This window comes from Mastigoproctus giganteus, chromosome 8 (assembly GCF_048544385.1).
Source record: "Mastigoproctus giganteus isolate SK-2022 chromosome 8, ASM4854438v1, whole genome shotgun sequence".
NCBI classification, from domain to species: Eukaryota; Metazoa; Arthropoda; class Arachnida; order Uropygi; family Thelyphonidae; genus Mastigoproctus; species Mastigoproctus giganteus.
In genome coordinates this window covers 151,906,227-151,927,565 of record NC_143582.1, presented here as the reverse complement: position 1 = coordinate 151,927,565, position 21,339 = coordinate 151,906,227, and the positions used below count along the sequence as shown (strand labels likewise).

Sequence of the window (21,339 nt, the reverse complement as noted above, 5' to 3'; positions counted from 1 at the left end):
GGTGGTAGTGATTACAGTGTATTGAGGTAAGATTTACTTAAAGATGTAACTACTACCAGGGATAATGGGAAGGTGTTTACTTTCGTAAAAGTGATTACAGTGGTTTCAGTTTTTTTTTTTTTTTATCTATGCAATAGAACCAACTGATGATATTATCAACAGCAAATTCTAAATGAGAATCATTCAAGGAATTAATCATGGAAGCTACTAGGCTTTTCATACCAATTAAGAAATTCTGTTTAAGATTAAGGTCTAATTAGATGTCAGATGAACTAATGAGACTCATGGCAAAGAAGAAAAATGCATGGCATACATATAAATTATCAGGCGACAAGCCTATGGTATATATAAACTAGTATGTAATCAAGTCATAAAGGAGGTTAAGCAAACGAAAGCATATTACGAGAAATCTTTGGCAAAGAATGCAAAGAAAAACAGCAAAGACTTCTTTACCTATGTAAACTCTAGAAACAAGGGGATGAATTAATTAGATTGATCCACTTGATATCGATGGTTCGACTGTTGATTGGCCTGCTCAGGTAGCTGACAAACTGAATGAGTATTTTTTATCTACATTTACACGTGAATTATCTAGGGAAGAGGAGGCTAGAAGTTTATCAAACTCTAACAGGGAGCTAAATGATTTTGTAATAACTGAGAGCAAAGTGGAAGAGAAATTGAAGTTAAACATCAGAAAGGCACCTAGGGTGGATGGAATCTATCCAGTTATATTAAGGGACGTAGCAAAGGAAGTAAGCAAACCCTTGGCCATAATTATGAGAGCATCCTTGGATTCAGGAGAGGTCCCCATGGACTAGAGAAGTGCAAATCTATCTCCAATTCACAAAGGGTGACACGAGTAATTACAGACTTGTTAGTTTAACTTCTGTTCTGGGGAAAATAATGGAGTCGCTGATTAGAGAAGCATTGTAGGATCATCTAGAATAGATTGCTTATACTTCAGACACAACATGAGTTTATTAAGGGAAAGTTTTGTCTGACCAATTTGATTGGATACTACGATGTGGTCACAAAGGAACTGGATGCAAAAAATATTTTTAATATCATATACTTGGATTTCAGGAAATCTTTTGATACTGATGCACATAGGACTGCAGTACAAATTGGAGCAGTGCGGCATTAAGGGCAAGGTCCTGCTATTGATAAAAGGATGGTTGAGTCTGAGAAGACTGAGTGGTAATCAATGGACATTATTCTTTGTGGACTAATGTTATTATTGGAGTCCCCAGGTTTCAGGGTTGGGCCCATTTCAGGAAATTTTTTCCGACAAATTTTAAATATTGAATAGTATTTGCAACTTTTTAATAAATTTATTAACCAGCTTATTAAACTTTTAATAATTGTTGTTGCGTGTGATATTCTGCAGCAACAGTATTCCATACATAGCGTGGAAATGATCTAGTATTTTTTGTGGAAAGAGTCATTTGTAGTCCCTCACGTCCACCGATTCGCCTCTTTCATTCATTCTTTATTATGGAAAAAGCAAGCTATATCAGCGAATTCATTACGAGTGACTGCCTATAGTGGAAGCATTCCTTAGGGCAACATTGTAACACATGTATCGGCTCTGATTTTGTGAAGAGTCTGTAATCAGTGGCTGTCGACTGAAAACAAATTCTCAGCGACAACTGTTCTTAACCGTTAAAAATGCTTATTTAAAGGAGGAATGGGAAAAAAAGGAACGATAAACTTTGGAATAAAGTGGAGCATTTTTACCGCAAAATCCGTTATAACACACAGCAGCTGTAATTTTACGTGAAGAACAAATAATGAGTGATAACTGGGTGATATGTCTAAAATATTAGCACATTAAGAAGAAACCTTCAGAATTTCGAGATGACTGTATGCTTTATGAAGTCATAAAGCCACACCTCTTGTTGCAAACATTCGCCCAGTTACTGGCTACTGGTGCAATCACCTGTATCCACAATATTTCTGCAATAGTTCTGACCTTGTCTCGTGTGACTGACTTCCTTCCGTTTCTAACAATGAAGAGGAAGCACCATGGACCCTCGAAACCAAAGAGAGAGAGAGAGGCAGCTATCAAACTGCTGTGGCAATTATAAAGAAATCGCAGGATGGTTTTCACGTCATGGAAGTGAGGTTCGCATAAGTGCATTGAGTTCAGAGCAAATTATTTTGAAATGGATCACAATGACACTCACCATGAATAAATGCGTTGATCAATCTTAGTCAAGAGATTCTTTTCTTTGTAAAATTTCGCTGAAGAGAGTTGCTTGAACTCTTTTTCGCTGAAACTGTGCCTAAACATAAAGAGTAATGCAACAAAATTTCGTCCCTTAACGTAAACAGAAATGTCTCGAGATAAACAGTTTTATTTATTAGCCCTACCACACGGACTAAGAGTGACTGAAAATCAACGCGAGCAGCATGGATTCAGAAACCCCTTAAGTTGAAACGATGACCATGGGATTAAAGTCCCTGCTGATGTGGATGATGAAAACAAATCAGTCTGGCGCCGACTGGAGTTTATTTTCGACCTAACTATGGCGGAAGTAAACAATCAATTGGAGGAGAAGACAGCGGAACATTATCTCTCTGTGCCCTCTCGCCAAGGAACAATGAAGGGATAAGTAATGGATAAGAGATACCACTAATTGGAAACACACGGGGGAGGTCGCAGGGCAGGAAATAAAATGCAGCGCATGGGAAGGAATAGCAGAAATAATTCTTTTATCGTACTTTGTGAGATAGAAATCTCGAAGTAAAAGGACTCCCTAAAGTGCACTAAACATCACAATATAAGGAGTTGTCTCTTCATCTGACACATAAAAATAGTACGTTTGACTTTGTGGTTTATATTTCCTGGGGAATATTATCAGAAAAGTCTGCAGCAGAAGTTTTAAGCATGATTTGTGTATAGAAATATGAAGAGCTCCCGTCCCGTTTCTTTTTCAGTGTCGCATGCTAGTTCCAAATGTCTTTAGAATTAAATAATTATGTTTTATTTAATTTTTACCTGATTTATTTGTGTGTGTGAAAGAACTTTACATTTCTTTTGTTTCTAATAATCACTTAAATTGAATTTGCATACTAGCATCGTATCAGGGGCAGATCATTTCCACTGGAGACCTCAAGTGGAAATTTTTAGTGAGGAAGAAGGCATTTGAAGTTCCCTGGTGGGTGGCATAGTTGGTAGCCGTCCTCTCCACACCGGGCTGTAAAGACCTGAGTTCTAATTCCATCGATGACGGGAAGAATTTTTATGGGTCTTTTTCACAACGTGGCTGAGTTGAGTCAGTCTCGGGCGAGATTAGCAATGTTTTTCCTCCCGGAAACTCAGGTTTTTCGTCCAGCAAACAGAAAATCTACCTCAGAACACACGCAAGTTACAGACAATATACAGGGAGCAACATGGCCTTAGTTGCCGACGTTCCTAAAATCCAACAACAGCATTTGAAGTAAAAATACACCATTTTATTCGATATCCAAAAAGGCTGAAAAGTGATACCTATTTTTATTACGAAGAGTAACCATGCACCACTTGCACACTAAACCTACATAGCGGAAGCGTGTTTCAAAAGAAGTAATTTTCACAACGTGGCTGAGTTGAGTCAGTCTCGGGCGAGATTAGCAATGTTTTTCCTCCCGGAAACTCAGGTTTTTCGTCCAGCAAACAGAAAATCTACCTCAGAACACACGCAAGTTACAGACAATATACAGGGAGCAACATGGCCTTAGTTGCCGACGTTCCTAAAATCCAACAACAGCATTTGAAGTAAAAATACACCATTTTATTCGATATCCAAAAAGGCTGAAAAGTGATACCTATTTTTATTACGAAGAGTAACCATGCACCACTTGCACACTAAACCTACATAGCGGAAGCGTGTTTCAAAAGAAGTAATTGAATTGAAAACCGTTGCAAGCGAAAGCCCAATATACTTGTATTTAAAATTAGCTACTGTAGCTCGTGGAGATCCGTTTGGAACAGCACAGTTCATTAATGCATACTTTGAGATCGAACATTTAAAGACAAAACATTTAGTTACACACACATTCCTGGAGTGTTTTAGTCAAAGTGGAATCCAGAGCCTAACATAACATCAAAGTAACTGTTAGCTAACTCCTTATTGCTGAAAAATTTTGATGGATTCTGATTTGTGATGACAACCTAATTGGTCCGTGTTTAGTTTATTGCAGTCGTGCCTAACACATCAGACGGTGTCTTAATTGTGATTGTAAGAAAGTCAAAACACCCCATTTAAGAGGAACATTTAACGGTTCTGAGCGCGCCCATGAAATTTGATCTTAACCCTTTCTGTATACGCTCTCGCGACTATCATGCATAACCTCATATAAATGAAGGGAACATTTTATCATTAACGCACGTTTGTTTACGTTAGGAACATTAGGGTGTTCTCAGATCAGCTGATAAGCTGCCCTGATGTTGGCGATATATTCATTTATTCTGCCGAAGTTAGGCCAGAAGATGGATGCATACAGCGCTGTGGACTCGTCCTGTCACTTCCCTTCTGCACGCGTATTTCAGAAATTGTGTTGGCAGTAACCATGACGACCGTCGACAAAGCTTCTTTGCATTCATGCCTGTTATCTTCATGCTGAACCCGCTTATGTCTGTTCTGCCTCTTTCAAGCCACCTGTTTTGACCTATCAGTTTCCGCTGGAAGTTGTAGAAGCGGGGAAAGGGGAGGAGTTTAAGAGATTAAAACTAAAATCGATCTTTATCTTAGTTCGATTTCATTACGCTTCTTTCACTCTCTCCCCTGTGCTCTTTCCAGCTCATTAGTTAGAACTTAGATTTTTATTGCTTCAAGCTTATCAAAATTATTTCATCGCTGGCTGTGGTTTCAGATAAATCCAACAGTTTAAATGTGGAACAACCACAAGTATTATTATTGTTATAATCACGATCATTACAAATTATCAAAATTATGCATAATTTTGATAATTTGTAGGTGCTCCTATTCAAAACAACTGGAGTTCGCTTCTCCTACATGGAACCCACACTATGCATACTTGATACAGCAAATAGAATCGCTCCAGATGAAATTTATCCACTATCTTTCCAGAAGTAACCCTATCTTTTACCATAGAATCTTCTACCGGAATGTCTGTTTCTACTTTAAGCTTCAATCTCTGGAAACTCGGCGAACTGTTCTTGTTTTAAAACTGTTGTACCATATCTTCGTTGGTTCAACCTACCTGCCGAATTTTCTATGCCATATTGACCTTCACGCTCCAGCGGTGGGTACTAGACAGAAGACTACATTCCACATCGGTAACTCTAGATTAGAGATATCCAGGAACTCCTTCTTCCAAAGAACATTGGCACTCATGAACAAGTTTGACTTGGATATGGCTGTGAACAAGAAACAGTTTCACAGAACTATTTGGAGTAAGTTGATTGGTTGAGGGATGAGTTTTGGGCTAAAGATGTCCTCATTAATTCGTGCGTGTGTGTGTGATGTCTCCTGCAGCAACCTGCTCTCTGCGATTTTTCATGAAGCTGGACTTGACGTCATGAATACCTTTTTTATTTCCGTGAATTGGACTTTTCCCCGTTTGAATGAACTTTCATTGTACAAAGTGTGTAAAAAAAAAAAAGAGAGAGAGAGAGAGCTAGAGCGGGTGGGCTTTAGAGTCAAGAAAAGGGGGGGACAGGTAAAAATACACTTTGTATAAGTGTAAAGTGTATTCGTGTCTAACACTTGTACAAAGTGTATTTCTACCAGTCCCCCCCTTTTCTTGACTCTAAAGCCCACCCGCTCTAACTCTCTCTCTCTCTCTCAGAGACTAGCCAGAGAATAATTGGCAGTCTGGCTACCTCCTAGCGGTGTGTGCGGGCAACTTGGGGTTCCACCAGGGTCCCTGCGGCCAAATACCAGGACACCCAACAGAACCCAACACAAAACTACGTATTCAACACAGAACACTTTTCTGGCATTTACAGTAGTTCTGTATTTCTTCACAATGTACATATGGTGCAGATGTGGGAAACCACAGGCGGCGCCTGACCCTAATACTATGCACACTGTGTACAAAGTGTATTATTCTACTATTTGTTTTTATGTTTTGTACAATCTTTGTTCTGTTATCTTTTTTTCTGCTCTGTTATACACTTTAACTGGGCGCATGCCTGTTGTGTATATTATATGTTAAAAATAAAATAACTTCTACAGCATCCGTTATCTCCCCTCCGCGAAAATGTTATTTCTTGTTTCCCAAATATATAAAAATTATAAGATCTTAACTCAGCGAAGAATGTGGTAGTAGTTTGAGGTTTCAACTCCTGGACTCATTCAGACTAAATTTCTAGCTATTGTTCAGTTTATCGTAGACTTTATTCGAAATGAAGCTTTGGCCCTTCCAGATAAATTCATTCTTTCTTTGCTTCTATTGTGACACGCAACAGCATGAAAAGCGAGATGTGAAGGATATGACAAGATCTGTGGGTATCCTCGTGGGATTAGCAAATATATGGTCCCCTATGTCTCAGGCATCACTCAAACACTGGGGATTTAGAATTTGAATATGGTGAGTATAATGTGTACGGAAAGGACAGACAAGGCAAGAGAGGGCAGAGAATTTATGCTGCTGATTAAGAAGCACAGACTCCAAGGCTTGGTTGAGAGGTAACCAGTGTAACGTTGGGTCAGCTTAGTGTGACATAAGAATGAGACCAAATGATTGTGATGACAAACAGAATAGGCAAGTAAATTAACGTCTTATAAAGAGGAATTTTAACTTTCCACATGCAAACTGAAACTTGTAGCACATATACGAAAAAAATCAGACCAATAAAATTCGAATAATTATATTTCTTTTTTCAATCATATCACATAAGCTATGCATATACCGTATTGTCTGGATGAAGCAATGGATATCACGTTTGGTGCTGTGCGCCGATTTCAGAATTGAATGGGAAATATGGCGGATGCGCAGAAATGAATCGTTGACTTTTGCTAGTTTTTTGTTATCAGATTACTAAATATATAAATCATGAATCTACTTACTTGCTTATAATATTAATCACAGCAGAAACGTTTAATACGTGTTATATTTCGATTTTTATTAAGTATAAGGATACATAAATAAGATGCATTACGAAAGCATTGACAGTATACTACAATTGTTTAATTTATGGAATCACAGCGCCTGAAATACACGTTGCATTTCAACATGTATTTCAGTTGATTACACTGTTCATTACAAAGTATTACAAAACACAGAATGAATATTAGGTTGAGAGGTATGATATAGCGGCGAAGTGAAAATAGTTACTTTAATATACAGTATATTGTAGTCAATAAATTAGTAATTAATTGCTAACAAGATAATTAGTTATTGACTCTCACGTCTGTTTAATAAAGAAAATCAGTTAATTTAAAAAATAAAAACCTATCGACTAGAAGCCGAGTTATTATATGTGGACGGACGGACAGACATGGTGAAGACAATTGGCCATTAGGCATATATGCTAATGTGCCTAATGAATGAAACAATTAGAAATTATAACAGGACATGAAGGGTTACAATAAGTATAAACTAGCCTGAAATGAAGTTATTAATTGGGCGGGGAGGGGGCAAAATAAGGCCGATCACAAGAGTCTTTGGCTAAGAATGCAAATTAAAGTAGCTATGAAGTCTATCTTAGAAGTTTGTAAGAAATCCATCTTACAAGTTTGTAAGATGGATTTGTAAGGCGTTAGGGGCAAATTATTGCTGTGGATAAAGGGATAGTTGAATGGCAGAAGGCAGACAGTGGTTATTAGTAGGCACTGCTCTTCTTGGATTACTATTTTTATTATTGGATTAATATTATTATTGATGATCACCATTCATTAATGATATTCATGAAGACATAATGAGTTTAATGTACGACTATAAGTTTGCTGATGATGCAGAGATTGACAGGTGGTTATGGGAAAAATCAAGGTATGATACTGCAACAAGATCTAGAAAAAATAATTAGATGGGCCGAGAAGTGGCAGTTAAGGTTTCCATATTGATAAATGCAAGGTACTGGAGAAGAAAAAGACCTAAGGGCTATTGTACAGTCCGACGTGAATTCTCTGAGCAGTGTAGACAGACTACTAGGACAGCTCATGGAATTCTTTCCAGCGAGAATTTTTCGAGCGGGATAAAGAGCCCTGTTGTAAAGAGCACTGGTTAGGCCACACCCTGAGTACTGGATATAGGTTTCGAAGCCTTAATTTTAGAAGGCTGTAGATCTTTTATAACGGGTGTAGAGAAGAGCTGGAAGATTAGTCAGGTACATGGGCTAAGAAGTGGCAACTGAAGTTTAACCTTGACAAATGCAAAGTACTGCATATGGGTAGAAGTAACCCCAGAGAAACGTACCAACTGTGTGGTACTACACTTAAGGTGGTAGAAAATGAAAAAGACCTGGGAGTAATTGTGCAGTCAGATATGAAGTTTCTGAGCAATGTAGACAGGCTGCTAGGGCAGGTCATGGGGTTTTGTCAATGATATATAGGAATTTTGCTAGCAGGGAAAAGGAGGTGATTGTCCCTCTGTATAAGGCAATGGTCAGGCCACGCCTTGAGTACTGCGTACAGGTCTGGAGGCCTCATTTTAGGAAGGATGTAGATTTGCTTGAGCGTGTACAGAGAAGAGCAACACGATTGGTGAGGGGAATGAAGGGATCCTCTTACCAAGAGAGGCTTAAGTTCTGCAAATTGCAGTGGCTGGAGACTAGGCACCTGCGCGGTGATCTGATTGAGGTCTATAAGGCCTTGAATGGGTTGAGCACGCTGAATTCTGATGGGATCCTCCCACTTGTTCAGAATACGAACCTACGGGGACATAAGTTCAAATTAAGAAAGGACAGATGTAGAATAGATGTGCGGAAATTTGCCTTTAGCCAGCGGGTGGTTAATTGCTGGAACAAACTTCCATCTGTCGTTGTGGAAGTTGATAGGTTAAATAAATTTAAGGAGGAACTGGACAGGCAATTGGAGGGTATGGTGTGATTTTTTTTTTTTTTTTTTTTTTTGGCTGATGCTGCATAAGCTCCTACACTTGCTTTCTTGCATCAGGTGCCACTACTACTACTACTACTACTACTACATAAAATGGTATTCTTACCATGAAAAATTTTAGTTCTGCAAATTACAGCAGCTGAAGACTGGGCACCTGCGAGGATACTTGCTTGAAGTGAATAAGACTTTAAATGGATTGAGTAAGGATGCCATTAGCATTCCTTGCTTTTTCTTGGACGACACACATAATGGCATAAATTTAAATTGAAAAATGAATAGTTGCAAGATATATGTGCAGAAATTTGCTTTTAGTCATGGTTTTTTTTAGGAGCATCGGCGATTAAGGCCATATTGCTCCGTATATACTGTATGTAAATTGCTCGTGTTCTGCGGTCGATTTTCTATTTTGCTAGACGAAAAACCAGTGTGTCCGGGAGAAAAACCACGGTGCCCTCGCCTGAGGCTAACTAACTCAACCATGTTGTGAAAAAGGCTCAAAAATTTCTCATGTCATCGACGGGACTCAAACTTGGGTCTTTTCCACCAGTGTGGCGAGACGGCTATTCTACCAACTATGCTGCCCATGAGGGTTGCTTTTTTCTCTGAGGGTTGCTCAGAAAGTGATTGTTGGAACAAATTTCCATCAGGTGCTGTGGAAGCGGGTGGTTTTAATAAATGTAAAGAAGGATTAGGAAAATTTTAGAGGGGCAGATGGTTATATGGCTGGGTAGGGTGTTTTTTTAATAATTCATTTTGCATGAGTGTGCTTCCTTGTATCGTTTGCCAATATTAATACTAACTTGATGTCAAAAAAACGTCTCTCTCTCTCTGTATATTCTTAAGGAAGAATGTAACATGTCTTTCCCATGTCTTAAGTGATTAACACTTTTCAACACGTGTGTTGCTGAACGTTACTCATTAGCAGAGGAAAGGCAATGCCTTCCTGACTTTTCAGATCTTCTGGTTTCGGGGAAGGAACTCGGACGCAAGGGAAGGAATCGTCTGGCGCTTGTATAGTTAGAAGGTTTGATACGGCAAGAAGAGTGTCGTATTTAAGCTGATGAACACGTTTGCATACCACATTGCATTGTCCATCGACTGAATTTGTAGCTGTGGATAAGTCGTGAATAACATATGGAACGATTTTGATCTCAATAACATTATTTTGGAATATTTTGTTTTCTGGATAACATTGATACAGCGTCAACTGGTAGCGGAAATTAGCCTTTGACGCTGCTTACTCACTTTCGAAATTCATAACGGCGTTCCTTGGGCCCACAAAAAACAGGCTTAAGGCGCAAGGGAAGCTAATTTCGATGTAACTTTAAGCTCTTCCATCAGGAGTCCATTATTTCAAGGAAACTGGTATGCCATAATGGCGCTTTCAGATTCGTTCATCATACCCACCTCTAAACCCAGTTGACCGTCTTAATGCGAAATTAATTAGCTTCCTTACTCGGATGATTTTAAACTTGAATCTGCCGAAAGCCGATGTTATTTGGTCATTTGCACGCGCTTCTATCAACAATGTGCACTTTCTATGATCTACGCAGATTAGATACCTCGCATAAAATGCCCATGTTCGTCTGTGACGTCAGCAGGGGCATCAGGAGACTCTCCAAATCACAGAGTTAATTTCCTTAATTGTCTTCTGTTGGCGAGATTTATCGTACCTAATTTTGTGTGGAGAGCCTCCACGGGATTCCAGTAAGCCGATTGGTGCGGGAGAAATTATTATTCCCCATTTTTATTTTTGTTACTGCTGTATAATACTAATAATAGCAACAGCCCGAAAATCCTGATTACTTCCCTTAAACCAGATTAAATTTGTAAACAACGCCAAACATCAAAGATATAACTCCCATTTGAATATTTAGCAATCAATACACGAAGAGAGTAAATTAGCTTTTTCCCATTGACTCCGGTCCCACTTTTCCGAACAAGTTTTCGTATACCTGATCATTAGTCTACCTATAAATAATGATAGTAATATGATCTAAAAATGAGTTAGTTTTTGTGGTTTTGAATTTATTAATTGAAATTCTGAACTTTACAGCGAATACAGTATGGTACTAAGTATATTATTTTTTAGAAAAAGAACAGAGCAAAAAATCTGGTGTTTAATGCAGATGCAAGATCAGAATATAACGAAAACAGAATGAGTCTACATTGGACCCCTTAATATCGTTAGAGCAATATTTGTTTGTCACAGGGTTATCTGCAGATTTTTTCCGATTAGGCGCATCTCTTCGTGGCTGCAGTGTGTCCATCTGCAAATAGGTTCTTCCAACATTATAGTGCGCCATGTCACAAGGCCAAAATTGTATAGAACTGGTTACAGAAACATGAAAGTGAATTTAGCCACTGAGATGGCCTCCCCAGTCATCGTATCTCACTCCAGTGAATACCTATGGGATAAGATGAAACGAGCTCTTCGGATTAGAGCTCCAGAACCATCTAATTTGCAACAACTACGGGAAGCAGTTGAGTCACCATGTACCAAACTATTATTTTTAGGCCACCCGAATAATTAAATTCATCTGCCGTGCTGTGTGTCTTATGTCTATTAATTGCGTGCGTTCTATGGTCGGTTTGCCTGTTTTGCTGGACGGAAAACCCCAGTTTCTGGGAAAAAAACCTTGCTATCTATGCCTGAGACCGATTAACTCAGCCACGGAGTGAAAAAGCCCATTAAAGTTCCTCGCGTCATCGACGGGATTCGAACCCGGGCCTTTTCCACCCAGTGTGGGGAGGACGGTGACGATACCATTGTGCTACTCGTGCAGGCAGTCACCATGTACCAGCATCCCCGTGGCACACTTTTGACAACTCGGGCTATGCCACTGAGAATCCAAGCTGTTTTAATGGTTAAAGTTGGTCCTACTCGCTATTAGGTAAGTGTACCTTATAAAGTGTCCACTTAATGTATTTGTTTTCAATTTTATTGTTAAATATGAGCTATCTTTGGGCCGAGTATCATATAAATTATCGTAGATATGAGAAAGAATCTATGTTGGAAAATTCAGCCAAATTCAGGATTACTATATACATTAATAATAAAAATCATCATACTGAAATATCATGAAATGAAACATGGTAATACATATACAAATATGGTAACATAATTTAATATCCGAATGGAATAACACATTATATACTCATTGGTTGGTTGTTGTAGGATTTTAGTAAAGTGGCTTTATATGTGTCGTTAGATTGAACTGCTTTGTGAGCTGCATAATGGAAGATCTGACGACTGATCAACGTTTTTTATACGCTATTCTGTTAGACGTTGTACGACTGCTGCAGAGACTGAGGGAGCAATCTCAGAGACTTACAGACACAAGTAAGAAAACTCCAACTTTCAAGTGGCAAAAGCGCATTAAAGAGGGTCGAGATTCTGTGGCCACAAAGACCACTCTCTAAGATTTATCAATAGCTTTCGGAAGTGCTTCATTTACGAGCGGGTCCACTGATGGCGAAGTGTAAAGGAGATTATTTCGAAAAGGAAAGAACATCGGCAGACCTTAGCGACGTAGATTAAAATCAAGATAGGCGCATTCCGCGAATTAAATGATCAACCTTTGTACATTCAGGCTCGTCCGCAGACTTTTTAATGGTAGATTCTTTCTCCTATCCTGTGAAGAACGAGTCCCTGGTGTTTGCCTTAGTTATCTCGTCCTAGTTCCACCATTGCTTGAGAAACAACGAAGTCTGTAGAGCATGTATGTATGTATGTATCTATGGTAAGCGCCAAAGCAACTAAGGCTAAAACCTCAGTATATTAAATTGCGTGTACTCTGCCGTCGGTCAATTTTCAGTGCGAAAAACTCGAGTTTCCCGGAGAAAAAGACCATTTAACCCTCCTCTGAGATTGACTGACTAAACCACATTGTGAAAAAAACCCACAAGCATTTCTATCGTCACGGACAGAATTCGAATTCAGCCTTTCTACCCGGTGTAGAGAAGACGGTGATTATATCCACTGTGCAACCCAGGAGGGCCATAAACCCGAGGAAATATCAAAGCTAATGAAAAACAAAGAAAATAAAGGTGACCAGTTAACTGACACAATATGCAACTACTTTTCTCTCGGACTTATCTGTCTCTATACGACACATTTTTGGAGTTTCTAAGCTTCAACTACGGGTGATTTTCTATAGATGAGGAAAAGAATTCCCTTATAGTTTCTGCTTGCTTCGTTATTTGCTTTACTCGCACTGATTTCCAATAGATATAATACCATCGTCCAGCATACCACTGATTACGAGTTGAAGTCAAACAGCTAGTAAAAGGTAAAAGGTTCTATATATTAGTGGGAAAACTTAAGGCCGAATTTCATTGGCATATGGCCATCCAATATGCATATGTCCAAGGCAGACGAAGACTCCTGTGTCTTGGACATGCATACATTACGCTGCTGGACACAGCGTAAATCTTTCAGATAGTACGACTGTCAACTGAAAATTAGATTGTACGCGTGTCAAAATCCACGAAACAGTTTTATTTTCGCTCGGCGAGCGATTACTGGATTTTTCCCCCCAACAATATTCAGAAGATTTTATTTGTTCTGTATTTTCTACTTTCTTGAGGTATTTTTGTTACTTCCAAATAAAATCCACAACAAAGTAGAAATGTGAGTAAAAGACATATATTGCTTTCAGTAACGAGTAACCGTCAATCAACATAAAAAATTTGAAGAATTTTATGTTGTCTGATTGTTCCTGGCAGTCGTTGCGTGAGAGATACATTTGTCTTCTGATGTTATTTATAAATGTACACTGGTGTGCAAAACTTAAGGATGGACTAACACTATTTTTAAAGGTTACAACCACAAAAAAATCTTTACTCAAGGTACTCTTTACTGATGAGAGTAGATTCAGTCTCAGCAGCGATTCTGAACGTTAGATAATCTGGCGAGAGGTTGGCACACGGTATCACCCCAGCAAACATCACTGAAAGGGATCGATATGGCGGTCGAGATGTTCTCGTCTGGGAAGGCGTTATCTTTGATGGACGTGGCCGTACACAACTCCAGATATTGGAAGGCAGTACTGTAACCGGTGCACGCTACTGTACTGAGGTAATCCTTCCCCATGTGCGTCTGTTCCGAGGTGCCATTGGCCCCGAGTTCGTATTTATGGATGATAACGCCACACCCCATCGCACTACAGCTGTTGATATGCTTTTGGAAAGTGAGGACATTGTTCGTATGGATTGGCCTGTCAGTTCGCCGATCTAAATCCCATCGAACACATATGGGACGCTCAGGGGAGATGCCTAGCGTCACGTCCACACCCACCAGAAAATGTTCACCAGCTGAAGATGGCGCTGACAGAGGAACGGACGATGTTACCGCAAGAACTTATCAACAACATTGTTCTAAATATGGACAGGCGGTGCAAAGCCTGCATCGACATTAGGGGTAGCCATATCTCCTACTGAGGACCACCTCTTCCCTTTGTTCCATCTTTGGCAGTGATGCATCTGTATCATGGTAGCCAGTGCTATGTTGCCATTTTTGAATAAAGTCTCACTGTAACGTTTTGTTTCCGTTGTTGTGTCGATGTTGTTTCCTTCATCATTCTGTACGTCACTAGGTTCCTTTGGTATGCGTTTCCCATATCCAGGACACTCCTATGAGAAGCCACAGGTGAAAACCTGACTAGTCCTTAAATTTTGCACGCCAGTGTGGTATTAGTAATTGTTATATTTTGCAGTTTATTTAAATGCAGTATAAGGATAAATATTTACACATTTAAAAAATACAAATTATCATTGCTTATTTCGTTTTTACGACTCCCCTACTTACGTAATTTAATATGTATTTTAAATTACACAGTAATAAGTATAGTTTTCAGTTAGAAATATTCACATGCACTTTATACGCCCATAACGTTTCCTCAGATGGACATGAATGTTCTTTATTGCTGCTTGTAGATTTCTTTAAGGAACATTGTTGAGAAAGGTTAATTTATTCACTTAATTCATCAAAGTCTTTAGATCTGTTGCGAAAACCGTCTTTCTTAGCCCACCTCTACAGAAAGCAGTCGCAAGAGGTGAACTGTACGTAGGCCTTCAACCACATCACGTCTTCTAATTTACTGTCCTAGAAATTTTCATGCATCCCTGCTCGCACATCCCAGGAAAAATGAGATGCCCCACCTTGCATAAAATTATCAATGAATTAATAACAATTGCAGAGCACTAATTAGACCACTTGATTGACTTTAAAGGGAATAATCATTCACGTGATTTAATTAGTGGCTTCTCATTTCTTATCAATTCATTATGAATAACCACGTATCCGTCATTTTTAACACGTACACTGCCTGGCCACTTTATTAGGAGCATTGAGGCTTGGGTGTACGCCCAAGTACACCCAAGCCTCTAAACGACGCAGCAATTAACTTCTGCATTGAATGCGGGACTACCAGGCACCAGTACATGCACCATGAGAAGAACCCAAGGAATGCACTACAGAAGTAGGAGAACTTCAAGAAGGTCACTGAACTCGGACACAAACCGGAAAATATGGATGCATTTATACCAAGAACTCAAAGGATGATATGATCCAATGAATTCCTATTTACATTTTTCAGCGCCGAAGGAAGAGCGCGCATATTGAGGAAACAAAACAAGGCACAGAACCTATCCTATTATGTGCTGATAATATTAGCTTCTGGAGGAGGCGTAATGGTTGGGTTTTCATGCAAGTCCTCTGGTCCCGTGAGGGCATCGTGAATTCCACAGCATATCTGAACGTTGTGGATCAATGCTATTGTTGACAGTGCTGCCATCCACAGCAAAAAAATATCTGAAAGGGTGGTTTGAGGAACACTAGGAATCCTTCAAGAATCTGCCCTACCCAAACCAATCTGCGTATCTCGATCGCAATAAGCATCTGCGAGATGAATTGAAAAGGGTGTTCGTTAGCACAGTCCTCTGTTCACTTTAGAAATTGAAGACAAGGACATAGAAAGAAATGTCAGAAGAAATTTCATGACTGTTTTCAGCTGCGATTAACATGGAATCAGTGCAAAGAGTATAAGGAAAATTGGAATATAGATCGCTTCTTCTACTATATCAAAGGATAGTGAAAACAGAATAGAACATTAGCCAAATTGATAAAACTTGATTAGAAAGGAAGAGATTCCTATCAAATGCTCAGAATTTTTCAAATATCCCATATAGGCGAAATAGGGTAAGAATGATTGACATTGACGAAATTTGCTTACTTCTTGATTGTTTGTTCTTCCTCGATAAATAATACGACTTTCTTACGCCTTAAATCTGTTGTGATGACTATGAAAAGGTTGACCAGTGTTTTTTGTCTTTAAGAAATATCACCATAAAGGATTCACGCAATAGTTTCAGTACTTGGATCACGCCAATAGTTTCAATATTTTGATCAGGAGAGTAGAGATTTCTTGCCTTTTCATTACATTATTAATCTGTTTAATCTACGATTTATTAAAATTAAAGGGAAAAAAAACAACTTAAATATGAATATCTTGAAAACCAAAAAGTGGTCCGGGCAAAAAAAAAAAAAAAAAAGTACTACTCAATATCAAGTTCCAGCAACAATAACATGCATACTGTTCTAAAGAAGCTTATATTTTGATGGAACTAGGTAATTCCACTGAAATACTTTTATACCTGCTCCTAACTAAAAGTCCGGCTGTCATGCTGGCTATTCCTTGATCTTGGACGCCAACTTTTATGAAAGAATAGTATCCTTCATTAAAAAAGTTTCGCCAATGACGCTTTCATAGGGGTTTGCGCAGAGTGCAAGAACCTTGCCGCTCTAACTCAAAACATTGAAGCATTCAGAAATGTATAGATTTGTATAGAATTTCTGTTGCCCATCAACGGAAATTCCTACCTACAGCTGTTGCGCTCCTGGTTCTCCAAGTGAACGCATATGAAATCACAACAAAGGATGAATCCGGAAAATCAGTAAAGACTGTTGATCTTTTTTCTCTAGTTTGGGCAACTAGAGGAATCTGCTGGCACTGCCTTCTGTGGGTGCGGGATCTGCCCCTTTTAAGTTAATATAGGCCCACCTCCTCGTGCTGAGGATGGGTACCGTTTTGCTGCTTCCCTGTTAAGGTGGCACATACAAACCTCATGTGTTTACATTCGGGCAAACTACAGCATTCTGTAAACAGTACGATGATAACTAGCGGAGTTGAACTCTGTTCCAGGTGCCACCGCTACACTGAACAGTTACATGAATACACGCATGATCTCTATGACGTTGGATCTATGTCACGTGATCTCTGGTTAATGAAACGTCGTGCGCTTCATTGAGTTGGATATCAAGACCACTGCAAATGCTACGAGGCAAATCCTTCGAGAGAATATTGGTCGCCTGCTGTAACGAGCTGCTAATACAAGTTAAATCTAGAACTGTACTTGTAATTTTGATCCTGCTGTATTATACATTCTTTCAGTGATCTGGCTCTTCTGAGAGAGTTTGTATAATCCTGTAGTAGTGTAGGAAATTTAAAGCCTCAAAACTTAAAGGCGATTGAATATTACTCCGATAAATAATTTTATAATTGGATAATTTTATAATTGGTAATTTTATAATTTTATAATTGGATCTTCTCAACTCTGTGAGCTGGGAAAATGAAACTTAGAGAACGTTTAGTCTATTCTAAATACGATAAGCTGGCATGTATTCATGAAGGAAAGATATCCACTCCCTAAACTTCTAATCGACGATTCAGCCGTGATGTGGTGGAAAGTTTTAAGAGGATGAATAAATTATTTTTTACCAATAACTCGTACCTTTATTCATATAACTTTCTCCACCGCAGTTTAGGCCGACCGGACTAGCCAGGTAGGTAAAAGTGTCTGCCTGGCAACCCAAAGGTCGCGGATTCGAATTCCGCCTCGGGCTTGGATCAGAGTAAAATGCAAAACTTTGGGAGGTGCATTATGGCCACAGAAGCCGATGCGCCAACAACTAACAAAAAAAAAAAAAAAAAAAAACCTGCAGTTTAGGCACTTGTTCCATTTGTAAACCAGAATTTTTATAATCTGTTCATAAAAATCTTAATTATGATTGCTTGGCAGCCAAGTTGTTTGATAGCGTCCTTCACTTCGTCTTTAAAAAAAAAAAAAAAAAAAAAAATTCAATTTATTTTATTAGGGCCACCCGTAATTTCTTACATATACCCATATATGTACAAATGTATTATGTCTATAAATTGCGTGTGCTCTCTGGTCGGTTTGCCTGTTTTGCTGGAAGAGGAAAAAAACCCAGCTTCTGGAAGAAAAAATCTTGCTATCTACGCCTGAGACCGACTGATACAGCAACCGAGTGAAAAAAGCCCATTAAAGTTCCTCGAGTCATCGACGGGATTCGAACCTGGGCCTTTTAAACCTGGTGTGGGGAGGATGGTAATGATACCACTGTGCCGCCAGCGCAGACTCTGCTTCATCTTTCGTGAGTAATACCCTCGTGTATAGTACAACTGGTATAATCAGCGTCCTCTCCGCATCGGATGGAAAAGACCTGAGTTCGAATCTCCCCAATGATGTGAGGAATTTTTATGGATCTTTTTCACAACGTTGCTGAGCTAGTCGGTCTCGAGCGAGGACAGCATGATTTTTCTCCCGGAAACTCAGGTTTTTCGTCCGGCAAACAGTAAATCCACCACAGAACACGAATTTACAGACATACGATGTACGCCACAACATGGTTAATCCGCTAATGCACCTAAAATCCTACAACAATAATCGTGAAGAATAGATGTCACTCATCAATATTGCTGTCCCGTATGCGCATCACTCACAACGCTTACAGAATATCCGACGTGCCCTATTGTTTAGCAGAAGCGTTAGTACGCACCCCTAATATACGTATGGTAACGGTTATTTAAATTTAGACAATTGAATGGGTCGCTGATTCGAGTGCATTACCAGACACTCATAGTTGCAGATATACACCAGTGTATGAAAGTAAATTTGAACTGAAACTTGTTTCATTTGGTACAAATTTCGTTTACTTTTAGCTTGAGACCAAATTTGTACTGAAACTTGTTTCATTTGGTACAAATTTCGTTTACTTTTAGCTTGAGACCAAGGTAAAGAATTTTTCTTCGGCTACTGACCATGCTATGTGAGTTAAGTTCGTTTCCAATTCCGCATCGCTTGCTGTTTAGCTTCCAGGTCTCGTGTTCATCGCTGTCATTCGTACGAATATTTATCCATTACGAGAACTGGTTATCTAAGTTGAGTTGAATTTCGGATAACTTCAAAATTGCTAAAATATATACAACAAAGTATGTACGCATGCTCTCAGTTAGTTAAATTTTATATCCTTTAAAACTTGAATTCACTTTTAAAATATTCCAGGTTATGTTACTGATAGTTTTATCAGAATATTTAATTTTCGAAATACAAAGCTATACAGGAGATGGATAACTAAAGAACATGAAATCATTATATTTCATTGTCAACTTGGTATGCTTGAAATTAGTTAAATTGTTTTTATAAGTTTTAATATTTGAAATTTTCATTTTTAAACCAGATCATTTTTAAAACTGACACTCCTTTTAGAATCCATTCTTGTAATAATCCTTTAAACATATGTTTACGTATCATTAAATAATCTTGGCATTTAAAGCAAAACAAAAGCATTTCCTCTTATAACCTTTCCAAAGACGTTAGTGAGGTTATCCATAATAAGAAATTAATTTAAATCAAACAACTAGCTTTATCACAAATGCAAGAAACTTCTTAGAAAATAAAGAGAAAGGCCTACCGTACCGAAGCGCATGCCGCTCCAAGCCCTGCGAACAAACCTCAGGAGTCGATGATAGAAGGCAAACAGCGACGTGGTCGCCCCCATGAAGTCATACAAGCGACTGGTGGTGTAGTTATTGTTCAGATGGTTACGCGCGGTCACCAGTGCTGGCAAGTACAGGTCATTGGCGTTGCCGATGATTTCCTCGTCTTCCTGGGACATCTAGAATGTTCTGTATCACGATGGCGACCACGGCTGAAAGCCGGATCGTCGGCGGGGTCCGAGGCAAACTGGAATTGGTAAAGAAGAGGAAGAGAAGAAAAAAAAAATGGGACAGGTTCGGGCGATCAGAGGCGTGGATGTAAGGGACTACGATGGAGCACTAGATGTGGTCGGAAGCAAAGTAATCAACTACTGCCGCACCTGTTACGTCGGTACCAGCTTGCTCGTTGAGCGTCAGCTGCGGCCTCTCGAGGTACGGATGAGGAGTTACCAGAGAGCCAGGCAGCAGCCGACTGAAACTTTCATTCTCGTTCTCCAGTCCTCGCGGGAACGGCCGGGGAAAAGAAGAGGGAGGGAATACCGTTGCTCGAACAACTAATTGGTTGCTAAGCAACGGCAGAAGAGCGCAACACGTGTAAGCACCCCTGTCAGTTGCTGATTTCGTTAGCAGCGTGCCAGTTAATTGCTTATTTTTTGTTGAGCTCAGCTTCCCCTTTCCAAGATGGCATCAGATGACTCCGAACTGTATCCGATATACACGTGCTCGCACATCCCACACGTAACGTCGGAATTTCGAATCCTTAAGTAGTGTAGAGTGCGGGTCCTTCCAGAAATGTAGAAGTTATGTTAAAATCGTCGAAAATATCAAGCTGGAGATTGAGTTGGTATTTTATTAATCACGTGATTGTTTTATAGCTTCAATTTCATCCTTCTTGTGAGCTGTAGATGTTGGTAGAGTGAAAACTAGCGGCAGGCAGAAGGGTCCCCTCGAAAACTGAGAAAGTGACGTAAACAATTGTAAGCTTGAGAACGATCCTGTCTTCTTGTTGATCTGAAAAAAGAAAATTCATCTTAAGGACTGTTTAGAATGCTTGTTTAATAATGAGATAAAAGTTAACATAGTTTGTAGCAGGGAATCAATTTACATAACTGCACTCTGGAATGTCACAAAGGTATTTTTGCAATTTGGTTGAATTCCACTCATAAAGCGTGGCCTCGTCAGCAAAATGAGAGATACCCGAAAAGAGAGATCTTGTTGGACAGAGATTACTTAAAGATGGTATCATCATGTCTGTATTTCATTCTGGTGTTATGAATGTTATTATTTGGATATATTAGAACGTGAATAGTGCTTAAAAAGTTTTTAAGCTTGAGTTAATAAGTTTTAAATTTTTTTACGTTGACCACCATTTGATCGATATCTCGGTGGAAGATTCACATAACATGTAATATGCAAATTTTTTTCAACATATCAATTTAGGATTTTACATGCACACATAACTGAAGCTGACATATAAATGTTTGTGAGATTTCTGTAGGAGAAAGTGGATTCTTTAATCCAGAAGCGTTTCA

At 39.1% G+C, this 21,339-nt stretch overlaps 1 protein-coding gene across 1 annotated transcript in view; it reads right to left on the bottom strand.

Moving 5' to 3' along the window:
* LOC150081923 (A-type potassium channel modulatory protein KCNIP1-like) overlaps positions 1-20,274 on the bottom strand; it is a 137,816-nt gene extending 117,542 nt beyond the window's left edge. Inside the window, exon 1 of the mRNA XM_090379826.1 lies at positions 19,788-20,274. Coding sequence (XP_090235952.1) covers positions 19,788-19,986 — 199 coding nt within the window. The 5' untranslated portion in view covers positions 19,987-20,274. The remainder of the gene's footprint in view (positions 1-19,787) is intronic.
* Between the last annotated feature and the right edge of the window lie 1,065 nt (positions 20,275-21,339).